The sequence below is a fragment of the Camelina sativa genome, chromosome 1 (assembly GCF_030686135.1).
Source record: "Camelina sativa cultivar CO46 ecotype springtype chromosome 1, ASM3068613v1".
Lineage (NCBI taxonomy): Eukaryota > Viridiplantae > Streptophyta > Magnoliopsida > Brassicales > Brassicaceae > Camelina > Camelina sativa.
The window spans coordinates 15,952,801-15,978,905 of NC_141880.1; the positions used below are offsets into that span (position 1 = coordinate 15,952,801).

Sequence of the window (26,105 nt, forward strand, 5' to 3'; positions counted from 1 at the left end):
TGTTTAAATCAGTTACATAGATCCAAAGATGAATGAACTTTAACACTCCGACTAGAACTCTACTCGTCCATGAACAATTTCTGGTTTCCACTTCTCTCTATGATGAAGAACAATTGGTTTTTTCACCACAAAATATCTCGACTTCGTCTATGATGAAGAACCACCCCCAACGTATACTCGCCGCCTCAACGTCCGCCGATGCCGATTACTTGAACACTACTTTTTAGTTTATTGGTTATTAAATTAATATTTTTAATTAACTGTAACAGTGCATTGGTTAGGTTACAAAACAGAACTATAATTAGCCAGTTAAAAGGATATAGTTGTCTTTTTTTTAAGAGGTGGCTAATGTATGGAAACTCTATTTCACTTTACCAAACGGTGAGAGAAAATCTTTATTTGGAGTGTTTGGTGAAATTTTCTTTTAAATTTATGTCGTAATGCAATGTTTGAGATATCAATGTGCATAATTAGAAATCGTATTACCATAATTTCCCACCTCACTTGAGAGTTTCCCACTAATACACTGCTCATTGTCAAAACTCACTCTAGGAAAAAATGCAGTTCAAGCTAATGTTGTTGGTCCTGCCTTTTTTCCCAAAAGATATAGGACTTTGAAATTAAAGGTAAAAGAACCTAACATGCATGAAATTTTGATAAAGATCCACCAGGTTTAAGAATGCACACGAGAAAAGGCAGTTTTTATGCATTCATAAATTGTACCCAAAAAAACATGGGGTCGAGCAAGGATAAAAAAGTTATACATCGAAAACAAAAGAGGGGAACAACAAACATGGGACTGAGCATAGAAAAAGAACAACAGATGAAGATAAAACGGAGGGGTCGCCAAGGTTCGGTTGATTTGTGGTCACTCGGCACGTGCGAAGTCAAGAGATTTGTTGCCATCGTGTGGTTGGCCGAAGAAGTTACTCATGTAGTCTTTGAAAAACAACTCCTTGTATCGAGCCACTCCGTTGCGTTTCACAACTTCCGGCAACGGTCCGATCTTCTCTGCGGGATTAGGTGCCGTGAATATGGGCACAGAAACTCTTGATCCTGATATGCTCAAATTAACCCTAGAGCTACTCTCTCAAACAAGAGATCAATGTAGTACTTAGCGGTCGAATCCATAGAGACTCAAGATCAAACACAATGGATTATAGAGTTTTTTGTAATTACGCTAAACAAATTAATTTGTATTAAGAACAATTGAAGACAATGCAAAATATTAAATCAAGGTGTTGTGAAATCAAGAAATTAAAAGGTTAAGCCTACGGAATTTCTTAGGTAATTATGAAGTATTAAATCAATAGATTAATTAGGGTTCATGCAATAAAAATCAGATTTAGAACTCTAAACAGTTTTGGTAAAATAATTCAGTTCTCACTGCAATTATTATCTAAATTTAAAACCAGAAAATCCAAATCTCTTTGTAAAATTCTTAGTTGAAAACCAGCTTTAAAAACAGGTTTAGAAAGGTTCACAAAATCACAAATTTAAATCTCTTTGTAAAGGTGATTTTGCTCATCAATGGTTTTAATCAGGAAAACAATTCTATTCTCATATTAATTAATTTCCCTATGATAATAATTCTAGGTGATCAATCAAAAACTATTGTGAAAAAACAACCAAGGATGAAGATCGTAAAAGATTAAGAACCCTAAAAATCACAAATCTAATAAATCATAAAAACCCTGTGAAAAACTCTAAACCTAACAAGCAAACTACTCAGACATGTTTAATGAAGAACAAGACATCATACTGAATAATAAGCAATAGATATTAAAAAGTAAGAAGGGAGTTCAAGAATTCTTCTCTACAAAACAGTTCTGATCTCTTTCTCTCCCAAAAGCTCTCAATATCTCTCTCTCAAAAACTTGCTAGAAAATAACTTCCGGGTTTTCTAAAACCCAAAAACACTATTTATATGTCCTAAAACACGTCAGGGACTTGTGTTGCAATTTAGGAAAACTTTGGGTAAAATTGTAAAACTTCCAATTTCTTCTTTCTCTCGTCGGATAAACATAGGTGTCGACCGATGCTCCTTCGGTGCCGGTCGATGCTGCTACTCTGATCCGAGTCCAAGTTATTTTCCTTCTCTAAAATGCTCCAAAGTCATCCAAATAGCTCCACTTTGCTCCTTTCGTGCCAAATTCCTAAATAACCTGTAAAGACTCAAAAACAATCCTAGAAACAAATGAAAAGACTCAAAAAGCACACTTATATCATGGTTAAAAACCGTAAAAACCATGATATATCAACTCCCCCAGACTTAGCATTTGCTTGCCCTCAAGCAAAACAGAAACTTAGACATGTGAAAGAGGTTTGAAAACATAGGAACTCCCTCAACTGTAGACAACTGATCTTCGCACTCTTCATCCCCTTGACTCTCAATAACTTACTTCATATACTTTGTCATTTGAAAAACATCAACATTCCTTACTCAAATCCCACAATCCTCTGGAATCTCTAGTTTCACCATTGTCATCTCATTACATAAATTAAAGAAAGTACAGGTGAGTCTTACCTTGGTGTATCGATCAGTGGGATATGGACTCTCTTCAGGCCAAGACATTCTTCATACATCTCCTTTCCTCTCCCTTTTCTCACTTCTAATGAGTTGTTTCTCCTAACTTTCTCTTCTTGTTTTTTTTTTTTCAAATCAAAGATATAAGCGAATACCGGGGTCATTGGTAATTTACATATCCCTCGCTTCCAAGCTTTGTGTGATCATTTGATTCAAGAATAGAATAATGAGGTCACAGGTAATTTACCTACCTCTCTAAACTGATCAAAATCATCTCATCTTTTATTCTTCCTCTTTTTTTTTCTGATCTTTCTCTTTTTTTTTTCACAAAACACTGAAGGGAAGAGAGAGGGGAAACATACTTTCTTAAAAAATTGCACTGTCTTGTATGGCCTGAAAAAGAAGTTTAGTCCACTGATTTCCAACCCCAAAGTAAGAGATTAAGTCTGGTTAAAATCCTGATAAAAGTTGAGACAACGTTAGTTTAACTAGATATCCTTTGAATAAGGGCTTTCAGGATTGTTGATACAGCTCATAGTCTTTTCCACACTTCAGTTCTGAGGTCAAGCTTAGTCAAGAGTCATTAGAGTGTTAGCCAAAGAACAGTAGTCATTAGTTAGAGATCATAATTCCAAAATTTTGAAAAATTTGACTCAATAAAAACAAAAATCGGTTTTGACACACTAAAAATCCAAAACTAAGTTAGTAGTTAGTACTAACCTCCCCCAGACTTAAACGACACTGTCCCCAGTGTTTTCAAGCAAGGGAAGGGTAAAGAAACAAAAATTGTGTTGAAAAATTTGAATGAAAAGATGAATTTCCTTGGGTTACCCTATGGTGCCGACCGATGCCAAAGTGGTGTCGATCGACACCTTCAGCGAACAGTGAATTTGGCCAAAAATCCTTAGTTGCAGTTAGTTGTGTTCTTGTGTTGTTGGATCAATCTTTTTTATGTTAGTTCTGTTAAGAAGCACTCAAACATAAACACAAGTTAAAAGCAACATGATAGATAGATAATTCATAAGTTCACACAAATTTCAAACACAAACTAACTCAATGCAAGAAGAGACAATGTTAGTTTAACTCAATCCTAAAAAGGGAAAAAAAAAATAAAGAAAACCATGATCAGGGGTTAGCAGAAACATCATCGTCATCAGAGACGGAATCATCAAGTGACCTACGCCTAGTACGACGCCTAGTACGACCAAGGCAACGGCAACGAGACAATCGAGCAATCGCGTTCCAGATGGCACGCATGGTGGATGTCTGGTACTCCTGGTAGGCGGTAGGACTCATAGTAGCAAAAGGCTATGGAGGCTCAGGAAAAGGGGGGAAATCAGATGCTGAAGTACCAGAAGAAGATCCAATCTCAAAACCCCCAGCAGGGTAAGTCCACAGCAGGTGCAGCAGCGGCAGTAGCCCGTGAAGTCCGATGGCGACGAGAAGGAGGAGCAGTGACAAGGTCAGCAGCGGACGGTAGAAAACGCAACTGCTCTGGATCATCTCCAATAGTAGTGAGGTCTTGTCATGAGAACCCGCTGTGGCAGCATACTATACCCGTCATTCGGAACGTTCTTCCACAGAAGAATAGCTGTGATAAGGCTCCCAACATACTCAATCTTGCGGCCGCGACCCAAAAACGGCTTGCTCTGAAGATCAACCAAGTGATGTGCAAAAACAGCCCCATAGTTGGGCGCTGAAGGATCCTGCCGCACAGTCAAATCTGGAATCAATCGTCCAATCCCAATACCCAATAGATAAAGCTCAGCAGCTCTCATCTTGTTAGGCTCCATCTTACACTGAAAAGTGGTCCCAATAGCCTGAAGAACATATCGAAGTGCGGGATGGCGAACATCTGTCTGAACACTCTTCTTAGAGTCATAAACTCCATTTCCTATATAAGACCAAAAACACCAACATCCGAATAGGTCTGAGGCAAAACAGTTCCTTCGTAAAAATGTGGCCAGTCAAACACATCACATATCTCCTGCAACCTAATCGTGTACTGTTTTCCCTCAATAAAGAAACGCAACCAACCATCTCGTGCCTTTGGTGCCTGCTCATTAGCATAAACAACTCTAACACTAGCCATAAACTGTCTGACTAGATCCGGATAGCAATCGTACTGCTTAGTGCAAATAGTCCCCAGATGTATCCTATCTATCAATCTCATGACCTCATCATAAATTCCAAGTCTACACAGAAGAGCAGGATCAATAAACTTGGTTGGTTCAATTTCTACTCCTAACCAGGCATTATACAACATTGTCTCATATTCTCCCCAAACATCTAATGGTTTGTTGATAAATTCAGCTTTCTTAAGCTCTGCAAGAGGATTTTCCCATACCTGTTGAGTTGGGATTGGCTCATTTTCAGCTTTGGGCCATGGGATCCGAGATTGGATGGGAGAAGGCAGGTAAAGGTCTGGGAGAGTGGAGGGACGACTCGCCGGAGCTGGCGGAGGTGACCGGCACGTGGATCGGCGAGAGGAGGAAGCTTCGTAGGCGGTGGTTCCTGGCTTCTTCTTGGATGCCATCACTCCAAAACACAAAATGACAGTAGATCCGGGTAAAGGACTTGAAATCGAGTGGATTAGCACTTTGAATCACAAAAAAAAAACAGATCGAAAATGAGAAAGTTATGGTGATTCAAAGCTTTTTCGGCGGTTGTTCTTGAATAGGAGGAAAAAGAAAGCTCGAGGATTTATATCGGGTCTTCTTTGGTTTTAACGGTATCGACCGATGCCCAGTAAGTGGCATCGATCGATACTACTTCTGTCGGACCCGGCCCGGTGGCAAATTCAGGCCCATTTTCGCAAACCAAAAACGTTAAAACCCATAAAACCTTCTGTCCATCTGCGATCCAGTAATGGTGCTGACCGATACCCAGGTGGTATCGATCTATGCTGATGCTTGATCAATGGTATCCGAAACTTCTTTCTTTTTTTTTTTTTTTCTGAAACAATAAAACTCAAAACCAAAAATTAATATGTTAGTAATTTTAAAAATTGAAAAACAAAAATTTCCTACCAGTGGATTGCCTCCCACTCAGCGCTTGTTTTAAGTCATTAGCTGGACTTGACAACGGATTAGGCGGAGGGTGCTTCGTCCAAACGCACAATGTGTATGTCTGGTATCTCTGCTTTCGCCCAATAATGTTTCACTCTTTGACCATTAACAATGAACTTCTCTCCTTTTATAATTCAGCAACACAATGACTCCATATGGTCTAACTTCTTGGATAGTAAAAGGACCAGACCAACGGGAACGGAGTTTACCAAGAAATAGCTTCAAGCGAGAATTGTAAAGGAGTACCTGGTCATTAGGCTCAAAGTGCCTGGAGATGATCTTCTTATCATGATATGCCTTGGTTCTCTCCTTATACAATTTTGAATTCTCAAATGCATGAAATCTCAGCTCATCCAACTCATTCAACTGCACTAACCTTCTCTCTGAAGCTGTCATGGCATCAAAATTCATTAACCTAACTGTCCAGGCTGCCTTGTGCTCTAACTCCACTGGAAGATGACATGCTTTCCCATAAAGCAGATGAAAAGGTGTGGTGCCAAGTGGTGTTTTATATGCAGTCCTATATGCCCATAGTGCATGATCAGTATGAACAATGACTTTGGATCCAACTAGATAAGAACGAAATTTTTCAAAAGCAAACACAACAGCCAACAACTCCTTTTCTGTTGTTGCATAATTTCTTTGTGCATCATCAAGTGTCCTGCTTGCATAGTAAATTGCATGAAGCTTCTTGTCTCTTCTCTGTCCCAGCACTGCTCCCACTGCATAGTCACTAGCATCACACATAACTTCAAAAGGGAGATCCCAATCTGGTGGCTGAACAATAGGAGCACTCACAAGTTCTTGCTTAATCCTTTCAAAGGTTATCCTTCACTCATCAGTGAATTCAAACTTGACATCTTTGCACAGCAAAGCAGAAAGTGATCTAGCAATCTTGCTGAAATCCTTGATGAATCTCCTATAGAAACCTGCATGCCCAAGAAAACTCCTTACTACCTTCACATTCTCTGGCATTTGAAGACCTGTCATCACCTCTATCTTAGCGCGGTCAACTTCAATACCAGCTTCTGAAACCCTGTGACCAAGCACTATACTATCTCTAACCATAAAATGGCACTTCTCCCAGTTGAGCACTAAATGCTTCTCCTCACACCTTGCCAACACCTTGCATAGATTTTCTAAACAGTTCTTGAATGAAGACCCATAAACTGAAAAATCATCCATGAATACCTCCATATAGTCTTCAATCATATCAGTGAAGATAGACATCATGCATCTCTGAAATGTCACAGGAGCATTACAGAGACCAAAGGGCATTCTTCGGTAAGCAAAGGTACCATAGGGGCAAGTGAAAGTGGTATTCTCTTGGTCATCAGGATGAATCGGAATTTGGAAGAACCCGGAATAGCCATCCAAAAAGCAGTAGTATGGATGATTGGCTAACCTCTCAAGCATTTGGTCAATGAAGGGCAGCAGGAAGTGATCTTTTCGGGTTGCAACATTCAGCTTCCTGTAATCTATGCACATCCGGTGTCCGGTGATTGTCCTTGTAGGGATCAGCTCATTCTTGTCATTCTTCACAACTGTGACTCCACCCTTCTTAGGAACAACATGTATTGGACTAACCCAATTGCTGTCAGATATTGGATAGATGATCCCAACATTCAGCAATTTCATGATCTCCTTCTTGACAACATCTTGCAAATTGGAATTCAGCCTCTTTTGATGCTCAATGGATGTATTAGCTCCTTCCTCAAGATGAATCCTATGCATGCACAAGTCTGGAGAAATCCCTGCAATATCATCAAGAAAATAGCTAAGAGCCTTGCGAAACTTGCGCAGCTTGCTTAGCAATAAAGTGAGCTCTGCATTGTTTAAGGAAGCATTAACTATAACAGGATAAGAAGAATTTTCACCCAAGAATGCATACCTTAAACCAGCAGGAAGTGGCTTGAGATCAAGCTTTGGAGCTTTCTCTAAACTCCAATCAGAAAATTTTTCAGCTTGTGAAGAAGTACTAACCAATTCCTCTTTAGCAACCAGCTTCTTCACTTGTTCATTAGCATCAAGTAGCTTGACATACCCAACAGCAATGTCATCTAGATGCTCAACCTCTTCTACAGTAGTAACCAATGCTCTTTCAAGTGAGTCTTCAGGATGCAGCTCCTTGAATACCTCTTCAGCAAGATTAGACAAAGTGTCTACATAGAATGTCTGACCAGCAATGGTTGGCCTCTTGACCAACTTGTCCATGTCAAAGCGCATTTGTAGATCACCAATATTAAGCCCAATTTGTCCCCTCTTAACATCAATTATAGCTTCAGCAGTGGCTAAGAATGATCTTCCCAGGTGATGTTCATATATTTTACCATGTTTTCCCTTAGTTTATTCACATCTTTTGCATCTTTTGCTAGCCATTTTCATCATTATTGTGTAGCTTTAGGACTAATCATGCATTAGAGTTTAGTTGCATTGCATTTGCATCTTTTCATGCATAAACAGGTGATTTTGGAGCTTAAAGAGCATGGAAACAATCCTGAGGAGAAGTGAAGCAATCTTGAAGGGAAAGCAAGAGAGTTAAGGCTGAAGAACCAAGGTCCAGAGTCCAACTCGACCAAGCACTCGACCGAGTGGGTAGATGGACTCGACCGAGTGGAGTGTGCACGAGAGAAGCCAGCTCGACCATGGACTCGACCGAGCACTGGTCGAGTTGACCGAGCCGTTGACTACTTTCACTTTTTCTATTTTTAGGGCTTCCACCTCCTCACCTATATAAGGTCTTGTACCTGCAGCCACCAAAGTGTGCAACTTTTTAGATATTCCCTAAACCTAGTTTTTACCTTTTTTAGTTTTATTCCTTTTGCATTTTTATTTTTAAGATCTTGTACTTCCTTAAAAAAGAAGAAGACTAGATTCTTATATTTTGTTGGTTCTATAACTTTCAAGATATTGAGAATTTGAGTTTCATCCTTTCATCAATATTGAAGATCTTTGTTTAATCTTTCTAATAATGCAAGTTTCAATATTTTCTGGGTTTTTGACTTTGATCACCATGTATTGTTGTGAGTAGTTTCCTTAGGATCTTGAGGATGGGTTAGGATGGATTGATCTTGTGGTTTGTGTGACTTGGTCAAGCTTGATTGTTGTAGATCTCTTCTAGGGTAGATGATCTTAATGCTGATTCTATATCTGAGAGGGTAGAGTCTGATTTCAAGCTTCTTAGCATCACACCAATGTTTAGGAAGCATAGATAAGGCTAGATCTAGAGCTTACCATTAGGCTTGCTAAGAGATTAGAGGTCTTGTTTGGTTTGAGATGTATTGCTTAATGCCTGCTTGTGTAGATTCTTTACTGTGTGAGAACAAGTCTAGAATTGCATAGGTTTGATTGTTTCTTGACCATGAGAGTGGGAGAAACTTGTCTTAGATTAATATGTCTAGAGGTTAGCTTAAAGTTTGCTTGAGATTTGTTGACCAAGTTAGATAACCACAATGATTAGTCCATCCCATGAATCCATCCTCAGGACCTTCTTTGTTTATTGAAATCTTAGTCTTAATCCTGTTGCTTGCTTGTTGTTTGATTGGATTTAGCATTACTCTGTTTTTATTGCATTGCTCTGTTTCTGCGTCTAGTCTAGCTCGACCACCCACTCGACCTACACTCGGTCGAGTGCTGCTCGAGTTCATCCCCAGAACTCTGTGTCTATGATTTGTGTTTGTCTTGTTTCATTCCTGTTTCATTCCAGTTGCATACATTTAGTTTTCAGTTCAATAATTATCTTGCATTAGTTCATTAGTAGTAGTCTCTGTTTCTGTTCTTGCTTTATCACTGTTTCAATCATTCAGTTTCATTTGCATCTAGTTGTTAGTTCTTGTAGTTTATTTTCTGCATTTTACATTTTCTTCCTAGGATTGTTAGTGACAAACAATCTTTACATTTGTCTTAACTTAGATTCATATGCATATCTTAATTGTTCACAAACACTCATTTAGGATTGATACCTCTTGTACTGCAATAGCATAAGGGGAATTGAAACACCCATCCATCATTCCATTCATATCTCACCATTGCATACATCATCATTCACACCACAATATAAATCTTGTTTCAATTTAGCGCCGTTGCCGGGGATCGAACCCGGGTCACCCGCGTGACAGGCGGGAATACTTACCACTATACTACAACGACTCACATCTCAATACAATGATCTGAATATGAAGTTTGAGGGTCTGAATTCCAGAGTTAAGTACATGGAGAGTAACATAGCCTCTTCTTCAGCTCCAAAACCCAACCAACTCCCTGGAAAAGCTGTCCAAAATCCAAGGGAGTTCACAGCCAAAGCCATTCAGGTTCATGAGGAAGAAGCCACTGAGGACAGTGCAGTTCAAGTTTGGGGGAATTCATTAGTTACTGAAGCCCCAAGTGATGTTTGTAACAAGCAATTGGAGCTCGCACCTGAGCTCGACCATGGACTCGAGCAGCCACTCGACCGAGTGCGTGCTCGAGTGGTCGATCGAGCTGGACAGTCCGAGGCTGACAAACCTGCCAAGTACATTCCTCCTGCCTACAAGCCTCCACTACCTTTCCCAGGATGTTTCAAAGCACAAAAGATTAAGGAGCTTAGGGAAATCATTGAGAGAAAGGAGATGATGGCTAGGCAACAAGAAGAAGAGAGGGTTTTAAAGGAAGAAGCTGTGGTTGAGGAAGTGTTGGCCATACAAGAGATCACCATTGCTTACCAAGAAGAAGAGAGAGGACCTGCCTTGGAACAGTATGATCCATATCCTCTCTACAAAGACTTTTTGCTTGATTTGTCAAAGAAGAAGGTTGAAGCTCAAGATGAGAAGGATCTTGAGGACCTTGGAGGAGTTATCATTCCAATCAAACTTAAGGATCCAGGTCCATTCTATCTGCCTTGCACACTTAGCTATCTTCACTACAACCAATGCCTTTGTGATTTGGGAGCTTCAACAAGTGTCATGCCATATTCCATAGCTCAAAAGCTTGGGAGAACTGACTTCAAATCTACTAGACTCCATGTGTGCCTAGCTGATGGGACAAATAGAGAGGTAGTTGGGAGGTTAGAGAATGTCCCAATCAAGATAGGAAGAGCAAGGATCCACACTGACTTTGTGGTGATAGAGATGGACAAGGAGCCTGAAGATCCAATCTTACTAGGGAGGCCATTCTTAGCTACTGTTGGAGCAGTTATTGATGTTAAGGAAGGTCTTGTGACCTTGAACATTGCTGAAGATGTAGTTATGAAGTTCAATATCTACAATCCAACCAACCTTCCCACCATTGATGACCAGCCTTTTACTATCAAGGACAAAGGTGGTCAAGAAGGGTTAAGTGATAAGGCAACTCCAAAAGCTGAGCTCCCACTTCAAGAGGATTCTGTGGAAAAGCTTAAGAGGTCAGTTCAAGAGTTGACTAGTATGGTTGAGGATCTTCAAGTAAAGCTGAACAAGAGGTCTTTGAGGAAAGCAAGACCAAGGCTCAAAATCAAGAAGAAATATGGTGTGTGTGCTAAGGGTGAGGTGATCAAGGATCAACTTCACAGTGACCAAGAGGTTCCAGGGATCATCACCTCCTTGGTATCTAGATCAAGTCTAAGAAGGAAATCAAAGTCAAGCTTAGTGACTTTAAACAAGCTCACTAGGGAGGAAGTCCCTAAGGTATCCTTTGTAAATGTGGTTTAATTTGTTAGTAGTTTTGATGTGTTTTCTTTTATGTTTTTGTTGGACAGGCTTTTTATTAAGAATGTAGTTGGGTAAGAAGAGATTTGGACTTGGGCAAGAGGTTCGCAAGCCCACTCGACCAGGCCACGAGAAGTACTCGATCGAGCTGGGTAAGGATTAAGGCCCATTTGGTTTCCAAAGCTTCTAGAACGATCGAGTGGAGGGAGAAAAAGAAGAAAAATTTTGAAACTTCAAATTGGTCAAGGAGCTCGACCACGTGCTGGTCGAGTGTGGGGTCGAGTGGTAGCCAAAAAGCAGGTCAAAGATTCCCATTTCAAATTTGAATGGTATGGACGCTCCACCCTTGTCTCCTTGTCCCCTTAGCTTCTTTATATACTCCTAGCACGAGATCATACCTCTCACACTCTCTCATTTGCTCAAAATATCTAAATTCAAGCTTTAAAGTCTCTCTTAAGTTCATCTTTTGCTCAAAGCTTAGTTCTTTCTAGTTTTTGGGTCACTAACCTATTAACTTTAAGCTTTGAGTTTATTCCTCTCAGTTTTTCTTCAAAAATGTCTTCCAAGATCACTAAGAAGTCCAAGCAAGCAGCTGCAATCTCTAAGGGTCGTCATGATGTTGATTTAGAATCAAGAGAGGATGCTGGAAGGTCCAGTCGACGTCCCACTCGAGCATGTACTCGACCGAGTGGCCGTCCGAGTGATCGACCGAGCCAGCGTGCGAGTTCCAGAAACCCAGCTGTTGAGGAAGATCCTGAGAGAACTGAATCAGAGGAGGAAAGGGAGCCAACACTCAATGAGTTTATGAGGAGAGAAAGGGCCAAAGGAAAGAGGCCAGCTGTTGAGGTTGAACAAGAGGGGAGTGAAAGTGAGAGTGAGGAAGAAGAAAGTGAGGAAGAAGAACTAATGGATGATGGAGAAGCTGAGTCTTGTGGATTGTCAAAGAAGCAGCTTTATGATGCTTTCATGAGGATGGAGTTCTTGGGAACCAGATATCCACATAAGGAGACCATGGAGAAGCTTGCCATTGATGAAGATGTGGAGTGTCTCTTTGAGAAGAGCAGCCTTACCAAGTTCATGGGGCTTTGTATGGAGGGGTATAAAGAGGAAAGCTGTGAGTTCCTAGCCACTGTCAAGCTGCACACATATGTGAGGAAGGATGCTGTAGTAGGAGCTGGTCACATTTCTTTCACAATCAAAGGGAAGAAGCATGAGCTCTCAATGAAGAAGCTGGCTGATGTGTTTGGTTTTGAGGTTGGGAGCAATAGGAGCTTGATGGTTCCAAGAGAAGAACTGTATGTTGTGTGGGAAACCATTGGGGATAACAAGCTCTACTCATCCTTCAACTCCAAGAGCTCAAGGATTAGGAGCCCAGTCTTGAGGTACTACCACAAAGCTCTTGCCAACACCTTCTTTGCTAGGAAGGAAACGGGAAACATCAATGAGGGAGAGCTAAAGATGATTGACTTGGCTCTCAATGGAGTTCTTCTTCAAGCAAGGAATGGAACCATCATCCTTGGTAGCACTGTGGAGACTGATCTTGCAATGGTGCTGATAGACCATATGATATATTTGAGAAGTTGGGTAGGCAAGCTTGAGAACAAGGGTTCAAGAGGAGCACTTACCATTGGAGGCATCATTACTCCAATTCTTCAAGCTGCTAACATTCCACTTAGAGGAGAAGGGGTCTCACCAAGATGGATTGATTCCAGCTACCTAACCTCTACACTCATCCTAGCCAAGGAGATGCATCAAGGAAACCATATCTTTAACTTTGAGCTGCCAACAGTTGGGAAGAAACAAGTGATCCTACCAAACAAAGAGCTTACTACCATTCAAGAAGGAGCCAACATTGATTTTTGGCCAGCTGATGAGTACTTATTTGATGGAGTAGTACAGCCTAGAGTTGATGCAGCTGGAGATGTAGAAATGGGTGATGGAGAGGAGCAGTTCTACTTTGAGAACTATGAGCCCAATCCAAGGGATAGTAGAGGAGTGAGAGAGCATAGCAAGAGGTTGACATTGCTGCAAAAGTGGAACAAATGGCATGGGAAGAGGTTTGACAAGCTCAAGAAGAAGGTGATCAACATGGCTAAGTCCATTAGAGGCCTGAAGAAGGAAGTTGCTGACTTGAAGAGTGGAAACTCTTCACCAACTCCATCAAGCCCTTTGAGGAGGAGTGGCTCAACTAGAGCACTTTCAAGAGTTGCAAATCCTGTGGAACCAGTTAGGACTTCAATGTATGAGCCAAATCAGAGGAAGAGGAGCTCAAGTACCCGAGAACAACAGTTTTCGAGGCACTCGACCGGGTCACTCGAGCACCCACTCGACCGAGCACCTTGGAGCCACTCGACCGAGTTCCAGCCTAGACCACCATTTGTGATGGAACCCGGGTCATGACCGTACCGCGGTGAGAACCGGTACATTGGTACCATCGTCTAGCAGCTCGCGTAGGAGCATAAAAGTCGGTCCAGAACATCAACGCGGCATCAACCAGTCCCAAGGATCATCGAGGAGGAGCAAGACAACGTCATCTAATGAGCAATACAAGGCCAAGCTCCAACCTTACACCAATGGCTCATGGCTAGCATCACCAATGAAGAGCCTTGGGTGCGACCAGCTTTGGGAAGCTTGATTTGTGTGTCTTCACCATCACGCTAGCGTGAAGACACCCCTAAGTCATTAGAAGGAGCTGTACTCTTTTTCCTACTTCGGGTTTGTCCCAATGGGTTTACCGAAGGGGTTTTAACGAGGCAGCGAGCTCTAGTGCATCTCCACTTCGTTCCCGCTTGGCTCATGACTTGGAAACTTTCATTAACAAGATAATGGGCCAAGGAAGTGAAGATCCTATCAGCCACGTCCCACCAATGACGTGGCAACCCTATCTCCTTCCTTCCTTTCCTTTATTTTCTTTGAACTCTCTTATGACCGTTGGATGGTCTTTGTTCCCTTTTTGCTTTTGCTTTTACTTTATGGCCAAGTGTATGGTTCAGATCATGGCCGCGCGTCTAGGGTTTTAGTGTCCCCCTTATGTAAGCTTGCCTATATAAAGGCCTAAACCCTCATTGTAAAAGAATAGACTGGAATATAGAAATTATTGGCCCAAAGATTGGATCTTTGTTCATTCCTCTCTCCCGCTCAAGTCCGGGACTTGGCTCTAGAGAAACCCTAGAAGGTTCAAGAACCGGGTTCATGACCTTCTAGTCCGACCGTATCACGGGCCGAGCCATCTCCCGTGTGTCGTCGACTCAATCCACCGTCCGTTCATCTGCTGCGTCCGTCCGTACGCAGCGTCCGTTTCCATCCGCTTCCTAACTAGAGCCGAACGAGTCGAGTATCTCCTTGTGACGCTCTAGTCCATCCGCGTTCCATCCGCTCACTCGTCCATCCGACGCGTCCGTACGTCCGTTTATCCGCCGCGTCCGACCATCCGTCCGTACGTCCGTACGCAGCGTCCGTTTCCATCCGTTTCCTAACTAGAGCCGAACGAGTCGAGTATCTCCTTGTGACGCTCTAGTCCATCCGCGTTCCATCCGCTTACTCGTCCATCCGACGCGTCCATACGTCCGTTTATCCGCCGCGTCCGACCATCGGTCCGTACGTCCGCTGTTCTGCGTCCATTTGCGTCCATTCTCATCCCTAACCGAACCGCTTCTCCGATCCGCTCCGCTGTATCCTCCGTCTGTACGTCCGTGAACCACGTCCGTAGTCCGGGGTCACATCAATTTGGCTTCCCACCTCCAGCTGCTTATCCAGGCTATCCAGGTTACCCCCCCCCCATACCACCCCAATACTTTATGGATCCAGCACAATACCATCAGTACCAGCAGTCCCAAACTCAAGATATGGAGACTCGCGGTCCAGCTCGACCCCCCCACTCGGACATGCACTCGACCGAGTCACGGTCGATTGGCATTGTCGAGCTGCCCCAATCACCTTACTCCAGTCACCAGCAGGACCCCAGCTACAACTTTGATAGTATGCAGGAGGATGTGGACAGCTTCTTCTCCAATCCTTGAGGTAACATTATCACCTTACCATTGTATATACCATAGCATTTCATATGTTGTGTTTTGTTTTAAGTCTTGAATCCTCAAGCAAATTTCTTTCACACAAGGGACTGTGTGATTTAAGTTTGGGGGAGGGTTTGAGATAGCATTTGATGTTGTGTTTTGTTTTCTTATTTCAAATTTTTATCATCATCATGTTAGCACTTGCATAATCATCTAAGGCATAGGAAAACCATAAAAATTTGAAAATTTTTTGCAAAAATCTTTATAAAAAAAGAGTGTTCATGTAGTTTGCATTGCATAATTAAGTATTTTGTTTATCATATAGGACTGTTTGCATTAGGGATCTATGATGAGTTTTTCCTTGTTAGCTTGCTTAATTCACTAGACTAGGATCAATGCCCAAGTTAATAGTACTTTGATGCTAGTTGAGTGGTTAGAAGCATAAGATTGAACCAAGCCTTGACCAGGATAAGAGGGTCATTAGGTTCTTCTTCATACGTGAGTACAACAAAATCAGTAGGTATCAAGCATTCACCAATCTTAATTGGAACATCTTCAAGTACACCATCAGGAATGCGAATTGAGCGATCAGCAAGGATAAGAGTGAGCTTGGTAGGCCTGAAGTCTGTCATACCCAGGCGAAGAGCCACTGATCTTGGCATTAAGTTGACACTAGTACCAAGATCACACAAAGATCTAGCAAATCTGTCAGTGAATATAGTCCAATCAAGAACAAAACTACCTGGATCAGGAAACTTCTCTGGGATCTTGTTCTGGATAATAGCACTGACTTGAGCTGATATCATCATCACTCCTTGCTTAGCATTCAAATCCTTAGTCACCATCCTCTTGACATATCTCCTAAGCATTGGAGAAGTCTTCACAACATCAATCAAAGGTAGCTCAACAATAAGCTTGTCCATCATTGCCTTGCATTTAGCATCATCTAGCTCTTGTTTGGACTTCCTTGGATTCATGGGAAAAGGAACCTTGGGTTTGTAAACTCTCTCAGCAACTGGTGTGGAAGATGTGACATTATGGGTTTTGTTCTGTGGTTGGCATTGATCGGTACCAAGGTTGCATCGATCGATGCTGACTTCTAGTGTAAAATCCGTGGTTTCGGGTGGACAGGGTGTCGACCGATGCTCTTCAGTGTCGGTCGGCACTAGTTCCGTAGAAACATCCTCATCCTCTTCAACATCAATCAACTCAAGTAGATCATGAGATTGATCCTTCTGGGGTATAGAATGGAGTTGTTCGCCACTTCTCAAGGTCACTGCATTGCATGAATGCTTGGGATTTGATTCAGTTCTCCCAGGGAGAAATCCCTCTTGCCTTTTAACGGATCTAGTTGTTTGTGCAACCTGACTTTCTAGCTTCTTGACATGAATATTCAAAGCTTCAAACTTCCCATTAAGCTCAGTGTAGACATTGTCAAGCTTCCCATTGAAGGTCACTGTCATCTGTTCTTGACCTTGCAAAAGCTGCTCAAGCATAGCTTCCACCCTACTACTCTCAGCTGTTTTTGGAGGTGGAGACTGATATGAATTGTTGCCATAGGTCCTTGTGTATCAACTGCTTTGTTACTGCTTTTGATAGTCAGGTTTGGGAGTGAAACCAGAAGAATTGCCTTGAAAGTTACTGCGTTGGCTGTTTCCACTGTAAGGTCTGTTACCTTGCTGATTTCCAAACCGCTGTCCCTGATTCCCATAGACATAGTTAACATCCTCTTCCTCACGATTTTCTTGATCAGGTTCTGGCTCATATGTCTCAGCTTCAACAGCAAAGTGAACAAATTTCTTACCCACAAGGAGATTGTGCATTGAATCCAGCTTAGCATTAACAGAAGCTAACTGGTTTGAATCAAACCCTCCATATAATCTCTTCCGTTCAGCATCATCTCTCTTAGTACTATTGCTGGAGGCCAAGTTTTCAATCAAAGCTTCAGCATCTTCTGGAAATCTTGTCTTGAAATTCCCATGACTTGCAGCATCTAAAGCCAACTGATACTCCCAGTCACACCCTCTGAAGAAGATGCTCAGCAATTGAACCCTTGAGAAACCATGGTGTGGGCAGTCCCTCTGATAGGCTTTGAATCTCACCCAAGCGGCCTTGAAAGCTTCATCTGGTCTTTGCTTGAAAGAGGACAGCTTTACTCTCAACTCATCTGACATTGCATCATCATAAAAGTAGTTGAGGAAGGCTACCTTTACGTCATGCCAATTTGTCAATGATCCAGCTGGTAACTGCTTCAACCACTGAGATGCCTCTCCTGCAAGTGAGTAAGGGAAAAGCTTGCAGAAGATGTAATCCTCAGTCACTCCATTAGCCTTGATACTGGTTACAAGATCCTCAAAATGCTCTATGTGGTCCAAAGGCTTCTCATTGGGCAGGTTAGAGAAAGGTCTCTGCCCAACTAGTTGAAAGTAAGCAGGTTTCAACTCAAAATCATTTCTCTCGAATGGAGGAGGAATAATAGCAGACCGGTTCTCATACACAAGATCAGCCCGGTTGTAGTCAGCAATGGTCCTGATCAAGTCTCAGTTGTTCTCCTGTCTTCGAACCAGATTCTGCACGTGGTTTGCAGCTTCACGTGTGTCTGCAGGAAGGGGGTGTTGATCGATTCCTTGTTGGCGTCGATCGGCACCATCGGCCTGTTCGTCAACAATAAGAACTTGCTCGCCAGCAGCCTGCTCATTGGCAACAATAGCTTCAGCAATAACATTCCCTTCTGCATCAAGCTTTTGGTCCTGCTCATTGCGCAAGTGGCCCTCTTGATCCCTCAAAGCACCATCCGCATCTGGTCTCAATATGATTGGGTTGACCATCTTTGCTGATTTGGCTGCTTTTGTGTTATCACGCTCTAGTTGTCCTAACTCTCGGTTTGTAAGCTTAACAACTGGACCAGTAGGATTCTTCCTGGTATTTGGCTTAGGCATGTACCTGAAACACACAAGAGAAAAGAAACAAAAGCGTGTAAGTAGAAAATAAAAAGAAAAATTTAGACGAAATACAAAACTCAAATCTAATGGTAGATCAAAGAGTCCCCGACAATGGCGCCAAAAATTTGATATGCTCAAATTAACCCTAGAGCTACTCTCTCAAACAAGAGATCAATGTAGTACTTAGGGGTCGAATCTATAGAGACTCAAGATCGAACACAATGGATTATAGAGTTTTTGTAATTACGCTAAACAGATTAGTTTGTATTACGAACAATTGAAGAAAATGCAAAATATTAAATCAAGGTGTTGTGAAATCAGGAAATCAAAAGGTTAAGCCTACGGAATTTCTCAGGTAATTATGAAGTATTAAATCAATAGATTAATTAGGGTTCATGCAATAAAAATCAGATCTAGAACTCTAAACAGTTTTGGTAAAATAATTCAGTTCTCACTGCAATTATTATCTAAATTTAAAACCAGAAAATCCAAATCTCTTTGTAAAATTCTTAGTTGAAAACCAGCTTTAAAAACAGGTTTAGAAAGGTTCACAAAATTACAAATTCAAATCTCTTTGTAAAAAGTGATTTTGCTCATCAATGGTTTTAATCAGGAAAACAATTATATTCTCATATTAATTAATTTCCCTATGATAATAATTCTAGGTGATCAATCAAAAACTATTGTGAAAAAACAACCAAGGATGAAGATCATAAAAGATTAAGAACTCTAAAAATCACAGATCTAATAAATCATTAAAACCCTGTGAAAAAACCCTAAACCTAACAAGCAAACTACTCAGACATGTTTAATGAAGAACAAGACATCATACTGAATAATAAGCAATTGATATTAAAAAGTAAGAAGGGAGCTCAAGAATTCTTCTCTACAAAACAGTTCTGATCTCTTTCTCTCCCAAAAGCTCTCAATATCTCTCTCTCAAAAACTTGCTAGAAAATAACTTTCGGGTTTTCTAAAACCCAAAAACATTATTTATATGTCCTAAAACACGTCAGGGACTTGTGTTGCAATTTAGGAAAACTTTGGGTAAAATTGTAAAACTTCCAATTTCTTCTTTCTCTCGTCGGATAAACATAGGTGTCGACCGATGCTCCTTCGGTGCCGGTCGACGCTGCTACTCTGATCCGAGTACAAGTTCTTTTCCTTCTCTAAAATGCTCCAAAGTCATCCAAATAGTTCCACTTTGCTCCTTCCGTGCTAAATTCCTAAATAACCTGTAAAGACTCAAAAACAATCCTAGAAACAAATGAAAAGACTCAAAAAGCACACTTATATCATGGTTAAAAACCGTAAAAACCATGATATATCAGATCCCATGTTTGTGGTTCTAACCCTATGCTCTGCACTTTTGTACTTACCATTGCTCAACATCTGTTGAAAATTTATAGGATATATCAAAATTAACTATGGATATAACATATAGTGTATCTATTTATTAAAAGTATATTTTCAACTAGTTGTTACTTGTTTCACTCGAGATATATCGATAAAGACTTTACATATTTTTATATAAATGAGTGCATTCATCGTTGATTCGTTTTTACAAACCTGAAAAGTGTCGCCGATGTTGATGACCAAAGCTCCGTGAACAGGAGGGATCTCGGCCCATTCCCCGTTGTCGAGTTTAACATAGAGACCACCAATGCCGTCTTGTAATAAAACTGTCAACATCCCCATGTCGGAGTGACGGCCTACGCCAATTGTAAGCTCGGGGCTCGGACAGGGGGGGGTAGTAGTTCATGTTGACCATCTTGGTTCCCATCAAACCGTTCATCCTCTCTTCTTCTAGTCTTACTCCTACATTCTCCATCAGAATGTTAACTATATTTTTCACCATTTCCATTGATGACTTCAGGAACTTAAGTGCCACCTCTCTGTCACACATAAATTTTGTAAGTTTAAATTATATGTGATTCAATCAAATTCGAATGAGTTGATTAATGTCTTTCTATCTATTATTTTACGTTTCATCTTTATATTTATCATGGGTTTCCTAACATATATATATACTCTATATACTTATATATATAACACAAGTTTGATGTGTAAATATCAAATATATTTTTAGTTCATATATATACCGGCATGGTTGAGGCCATTGTTGAAGAGCCTCATGGTCATTGGTGTACATCATGCTTACATAATCCTTCCACTCAATCGCCTTCTCCTTATCTGGCACGAAGCTTGTTCCGTACTTAACCAGCTTGCTTGGACTCACTTCTTTTAGGTATATCGCTTTCTCCTCAGGAGCTTGTGCGAAAAACTCATGAGCCGACGTTTTTAGCAATTCGAGCAGCTCGACAGAAACACCATGGTTCACAACCTGCCATTTGCATTCATCCTCACATTATCCATTTATCATATATATTAACACATGCATCGGTAAGAGATGTATAAATATACTCAACCTTATATATTAAAGTGAGTTTATAAGTATTAATGTAATATCTTGGTCGAATCGACATGTTTACACGCATATATAGCTCCTTTCTACACCACCCCAAATGTTATGTGTGGACTAGTATTTACCTGGAAGAAGCCAAGTGTGTCAGCAGCTTCGACGATCTGTTTGGCCACCTCTTTGTGGTGTGGGCCATCTAGGTGGGAAAGGTCGATTGGCTGGGTAGCCTCACACGTAAGTGCGTTTTGGGTCGGGATTCGTTCAGCTTGAGGCTGGACGAAGGGTTGTGGAACACTGGAGAGGCCCGAGTCGATCATTCCTTTCACGCCGTTGCCTTGTTTGACAACGAAATTGAAGAATGTAGTTTGGTCCTCGAAATTGATGATAGCCATTGTCTCTACACTTGTGCTTGAGAATTGAATGCTTTTATCTTTTTATGTTAGATTGAAAAATGAGTGTTGAGAAGTGACAACGAAAATACCAAGAGCTAGTGTGTCTAATCACAAGCGTGCATAATGCCAAGATTTCGATATAATTATCTGTACGTACGTAATGTATCGAAAGAAGAGGTTTAATATATCTCAACTACACCTACATATCTAGTTTTTTTTAATATTTACCAACCCCCTCTCCATATAAAAGGTTGATGCATGATAATACAAATTGAAGTAAACGTTAATTTAGTTCTTTCATTTTCTTGGTAATATTAAAAAACTTCAACCTTCAATGCTATATTTAAATATATATTTTAAAAAAAACTCTTGCGCTAGGGTTCTCTAACTATCTGTTTCTTACAAGAGAACATTTGTGGTGTGTGTCTTGCCATTAAACACAATGACATTCAAATATCAAAACTATAACATATAAAAAACTTAAATAGGTTTACAAATACATCTTCTAGCTCGTCTGAATTACGTGTGTGGTTTATTTGATTTAATTACTTTTAAAGTATAAAATAGGTTTACAGATTGAACTTTAAAGTAATTAAACTATAACTCATGTTTAATAAGCTTGAAACTACTTAATGGCTGGATAGTGGATACCGTGAGCCATGCCCTTATTTTAATGTCAACGCCGTGGGCTATTTTTAGTTATTATGGAAAGCCGAATACGTAGATCTAGAGTCCTATTAGAAGCCCACCAGATCGGATGCCTATGTTCTCAATTCTCGGAATAATAAGCTCCTTGTAAATAAATAAAATAAAAAGCGAATGACATGTCGGTAACTTTGTCTTTTTAATTTGTAATCTAAACTAACCATCTCAACAGTTTTTTATCCAGCAATCTCAACAAAAATTTGCAACTAATATATATACAGTTACCTGATGTTTGGGTTTGGCTCCTCCATCCAAGCTGGGAAGGAAATGTTTCTGGCGCCTTTCATCCTCAAGTAAGGGCTCCTCGATGTGGAAGCAAATGCTCAAGCTGCGCCCCACAGCAAAAACATTCCTCTCATGCAGTCTAGGTGATGGAAAGTCATGTTCCTTCTGGTATGATAATTGGACTCCGTTTGGGGATCTGATCACTTTCCTGGGAGCTGAAGAACATCAAAGAATTGGTCTCCCATTAGACTCCACTGTGGCACAAGCTCACACCGGGATTGGATGGAGGATACGAGGTGCTCGTACTCAAAATATGGAGCTCCTACTTATCCATCTCACTGAAACAACTCTCTCCGAGAATGTCAAGGACATTTATTTGTGGGCAAAACCAAATGGGGATCCCCAAGATCGCTTTGGTTTCTCCGATACTTGGAACATGTGCAGACTGTCGGCTCAACAAGTGCATTGGCATAATCAGGTCTGGTTCACAGGTTCTATCCCCAAACATTCATTCATCATGTGGCTTTGTTGTCTAGATCGTATGCCTACTCTATCTAGACTGAGAAACTGGGGAATAGTAGAAGATGATACCTGCCATCTTTGTGAAATTTACTTTGAGACCAAGGACCACCTTTTCCTGAGATGTCCATACAGTTTCGACTTGTGGAGATGGTGCCTTCGTAGGCTACAGATGCCTTTCATAGATTTCAACACCTGGGAGAGCTTCTTTCTTTGGCTCAAGACTCCTTCTACTGAGGTAAAGATGACCCCCTTAAAGCTTATAGCAGCTCAAGCGGTGATCTACTCAATCTGGCACGAGAGAAACGCCCCCATATTCACTGGCATCCGTACCCCGGTTGAAGGACTTTTCGCTCAGCTTGATCGTCGCATCCGAAACACCTGTTCTGCAAGACATAGTATTCCAAAGCTTCAAGACATGCTTCTGCTGTAGTGTCGGACCTCCACCATCGCCCCACCACCTAGCTAACCCTTCTTTTCACTTTATGTATTGTTCTAGTACCGGGATTGTTCACCCCGGCGTTATACTTGTTGCTGCAGGCACCACTCGATCTATGTAACTGTTAAACTAAACTATTAAGTCGTATAATACCAGAAATTTTAATTAAAAAAAATATGCAATATCGTGATGGAGGCGAGTCACATTTGTTGCCTAGTTACGACAACTAAGAGTAGTAACTAGTATCTAGTCCTCGACGAGTGCATAAAGTCAACCAAACTAGTACGCAGTTATCTATAATAAAAATTTATAAGTAATCCTACTGTAGTACTAATATTAATTGGGAAGTACAATTTTAAACATAAAACCTTTAGAGTCAATAATTATACTGGCATGCCAATAGAAATAGTTCCAACAATTATACATCATTAAGGGTAGTTTAGACAATTAAATCATATACAACATAATTATTTAAAAAACAAAAATACATTACTAATCAAAAAATTGAATATCCAATCAAAACAAACATATATGATTTTATATCTAACTTACCATATTAATTTATTATTAATTATTATATTTCACCTCTTATTTTATATGATTCAATTTTTACAAAACAAATAAATCATTATATCATTAATATAATAATAATAAAATATTTTTTCTGCATATATTATGATTTGAATTTCTTAAAAACAAATAGAAATGGCTCCATCTATGAAAAGCAAATGTAACGAGTAAAAAAATCTGACTGAGAAATATATACTCAACAAAATTTTTGACTAGGTAGGGCGCCACTTTTTGAATATTTATTGTAACGCCCGTAAACCAAAACTCTGCGTTTTGGGGGTGGGTGTCGATCGACACTCATGTGGTGTCGGTCGACACCACTTATTTCTGGTTCGACCAGATTGATTTAATTATCGATTTGGACCGGTTTGGTTTAGGAAAAACCATTGAACCAAGATATTTAAGTGGGAAAACGACCTAGGTCATGTTTTATTGTTGTCTTGGTCGCCGTTTGTTGTTTTTGAGAGAGAAAGAGGAGAAAACAGTTTATAAGAGTTCTTGTGAGAGTTTGTGAGTTTTGAAGGCGTTTTTGGAGAGATCTTGTTGTGAGAGTGAAGATCCAAGGTTAGGAACGTGGTGGGAAGGTTTCTGTGGTGGTAGCTTTATCTTTTGGGCTTAGATCTCATTGTTAGCTAAGGTGAGTGCATGACCATAGCTTATCTAAGCTAAGATCTATGTTTCTGTGATATTGTGTGTTGTTTGGTTGTTTGTGAGTTTTCGTAGCTCCTGAGGCTTGGGTTCGTTCCTGGGATTGTGTGGGACGAAGAGGAGAAGTTTGGAGGCGAGATTCAGAGGTTCTGTTCGAAGGAAATCACTGCTCGACAGTGATGTCGGTCGACACCAACGCGAGGACGGCTCAGGAACTTAGCGAGTGTCAGTCGACACCATGTGGAGGTGTCGGTCGACACCGTTAGGGTTTCGGGGGTGTCGAGCAGGTGTCGGTCGACACCCAAGTGGTGCTGGTCGACACCAAATGTCCAGTGTCGGTCGACACCTTCTGGTATCGGTCGACACCCTTCTGACAGTAACCGGATCGTGTCGGGTCACTTGTTCATGTTCCGGTTTGTTTTATTATTGTTGTTTGTGGCATGATAGATCTTATTGCTTGTGTGTATAGCCCAATAGATGGGAGGATTGCCTCACTGAGTATTTATCAAATACTCATGCATCTCAATTTGTGTTTGTGGTGCAGGTAAAGGCAAAGTGTGATCGTGGAATCAAGGCAATGAAGAGGAAGATGTTCTAGGGACTCGATTGATTGCTGTATGGCATTGCTAGGTTGCTAGAGTTGGGTCTTTAGAACTTGCTAGGTTGCCGGTTCCTTGTTTCCTGTAGTTTGACATTGAAATGGTTAGGATTGGATATTGGTTATTCTATATTGAATTATTATTGGTTATTTAATTGGTATTGTTGTTCCGCTGTTGGTTGTGATTGTGGTTAGGTGGCTAGTGGGTATGGGACCACTAGTTGTAGTTTACTATTATTTATTATTATTATTATTATTATTATTATTATTATTATTATTTATTATAAAAAAAACAGGTCAGGTCGTTTCATTTATATTCGGTTTCATATATTTATTTTGTTGAAATGTATAATTTTATATAATAAAATATACTAATTAGATATTTTAATGTTTAACTTGATATTTTTAAAGGATATGATAAATATTTACGTATCAAAAATAATAATTACAAAACATACTCTAATATTTTTAAGATATATATAGTAAAAAAATGTTATGAGTCATGATGAAATGAGTTACGATATATAACATACAATATGTTAAATGTGAAATGTTAATATTATATGATGAGATGGTTTAAAAACTAATATAATACATATATAAATAATTTAACATATAAAAATATACAAAATTTCTATATGAAATAATGCAACCCGTGTTGTAGCACGGATACTGGTCTAGCAATAAATATTAAAACAAATTGAGAAGAAATTTTCAGAAAATAATTTAAGCATGTTATACTACTATTAAGTTAATAAATAATTATCTAACATGCATATTTTCATTGAACTCATTAAAATGATCTAGCATAGACAAAAAAAAACACATAAATGACACATAATCACACATACCACCACCATTTAGAGATCTTTATAATTTCTCAATACTCACTCAAACAACAAACAAAGAAAGAAAATAATTTTAAGTGAATAGATAGTTCTGGTAGAGAAAAACCAAAGAAGCTTGAAGCTAATTAACGTCAACAACAACAAAAACGAAAGACATTAAATAGAGTGATGGACTCTAAGAAGTAAGAATCCATTTATGCATATAGGGCACATGTTGTTTTGGTACGCTATACTCATTTGCACCTTCATGCTTATCTCCACCTAAAACGCCTTTCAAAACACCGAAGTGAATTTGGAATCTATATGAGTTATAGGCTATACTATGTGGCCTATAGTTTTCCGACTTGACTTTAAAACGTTTTTGATGATGAGAGAGTGGTACACTATGTATAGATAAGTGGTTGTTTTCATCCTAATGGGTTTAGGTTAACCATTCTGTTCTAAAAACTAGGTTCTCTCAACTGGTTTTGGCTAATGTAGTTAGTTGGCTAATTGTGGGTGGCTCATTTTGTTTTGTGAAAACCTATGT

At 40.2% G+C, this 26,105-nt stretch overlaps 1 protein-coding gene, 1 non-coding gene and 1 pseudogene across 2 annotated transcripts; 1 reads left to right on the forward strand and 2 right to left on the reverse strand.

The window, feature by feature from the left end:
• Positions 1 to 868: 868 nt before the first annotated feature.
• On the reverse strand, positions 869 to 21,027 carry LOC104709109 (scopoletin 8-hydroxylase-like; annotated as a pseudogene).
• Positions 9,673 to 9,744, reverse strand: TRNAD-GUC (transfer RNA aspartic acid (anticodon GUC)). Its single transcript has one exon. It is a non-coding gene; the product is annotated as a tRNA-Asp (tRNA).
• Positions 21,028 to 22,036: 1,009 nt separating the features above from the next.
• On the forward strand, positions 22,037 to 22,906 carry LOC147949987 (uncharacterized). The gene has a single exon (XM_087511709.1). The coding sequence runs from the start codon at positions 22,037 to 22,039 to the stop codon at positions 22,904 to 22,906; it is 870 nt and encodes a 289-aa protein (XP_087367835.1).
• Positions 22,907 to 26,105: the final 3,199 nt, after the last annotated feature.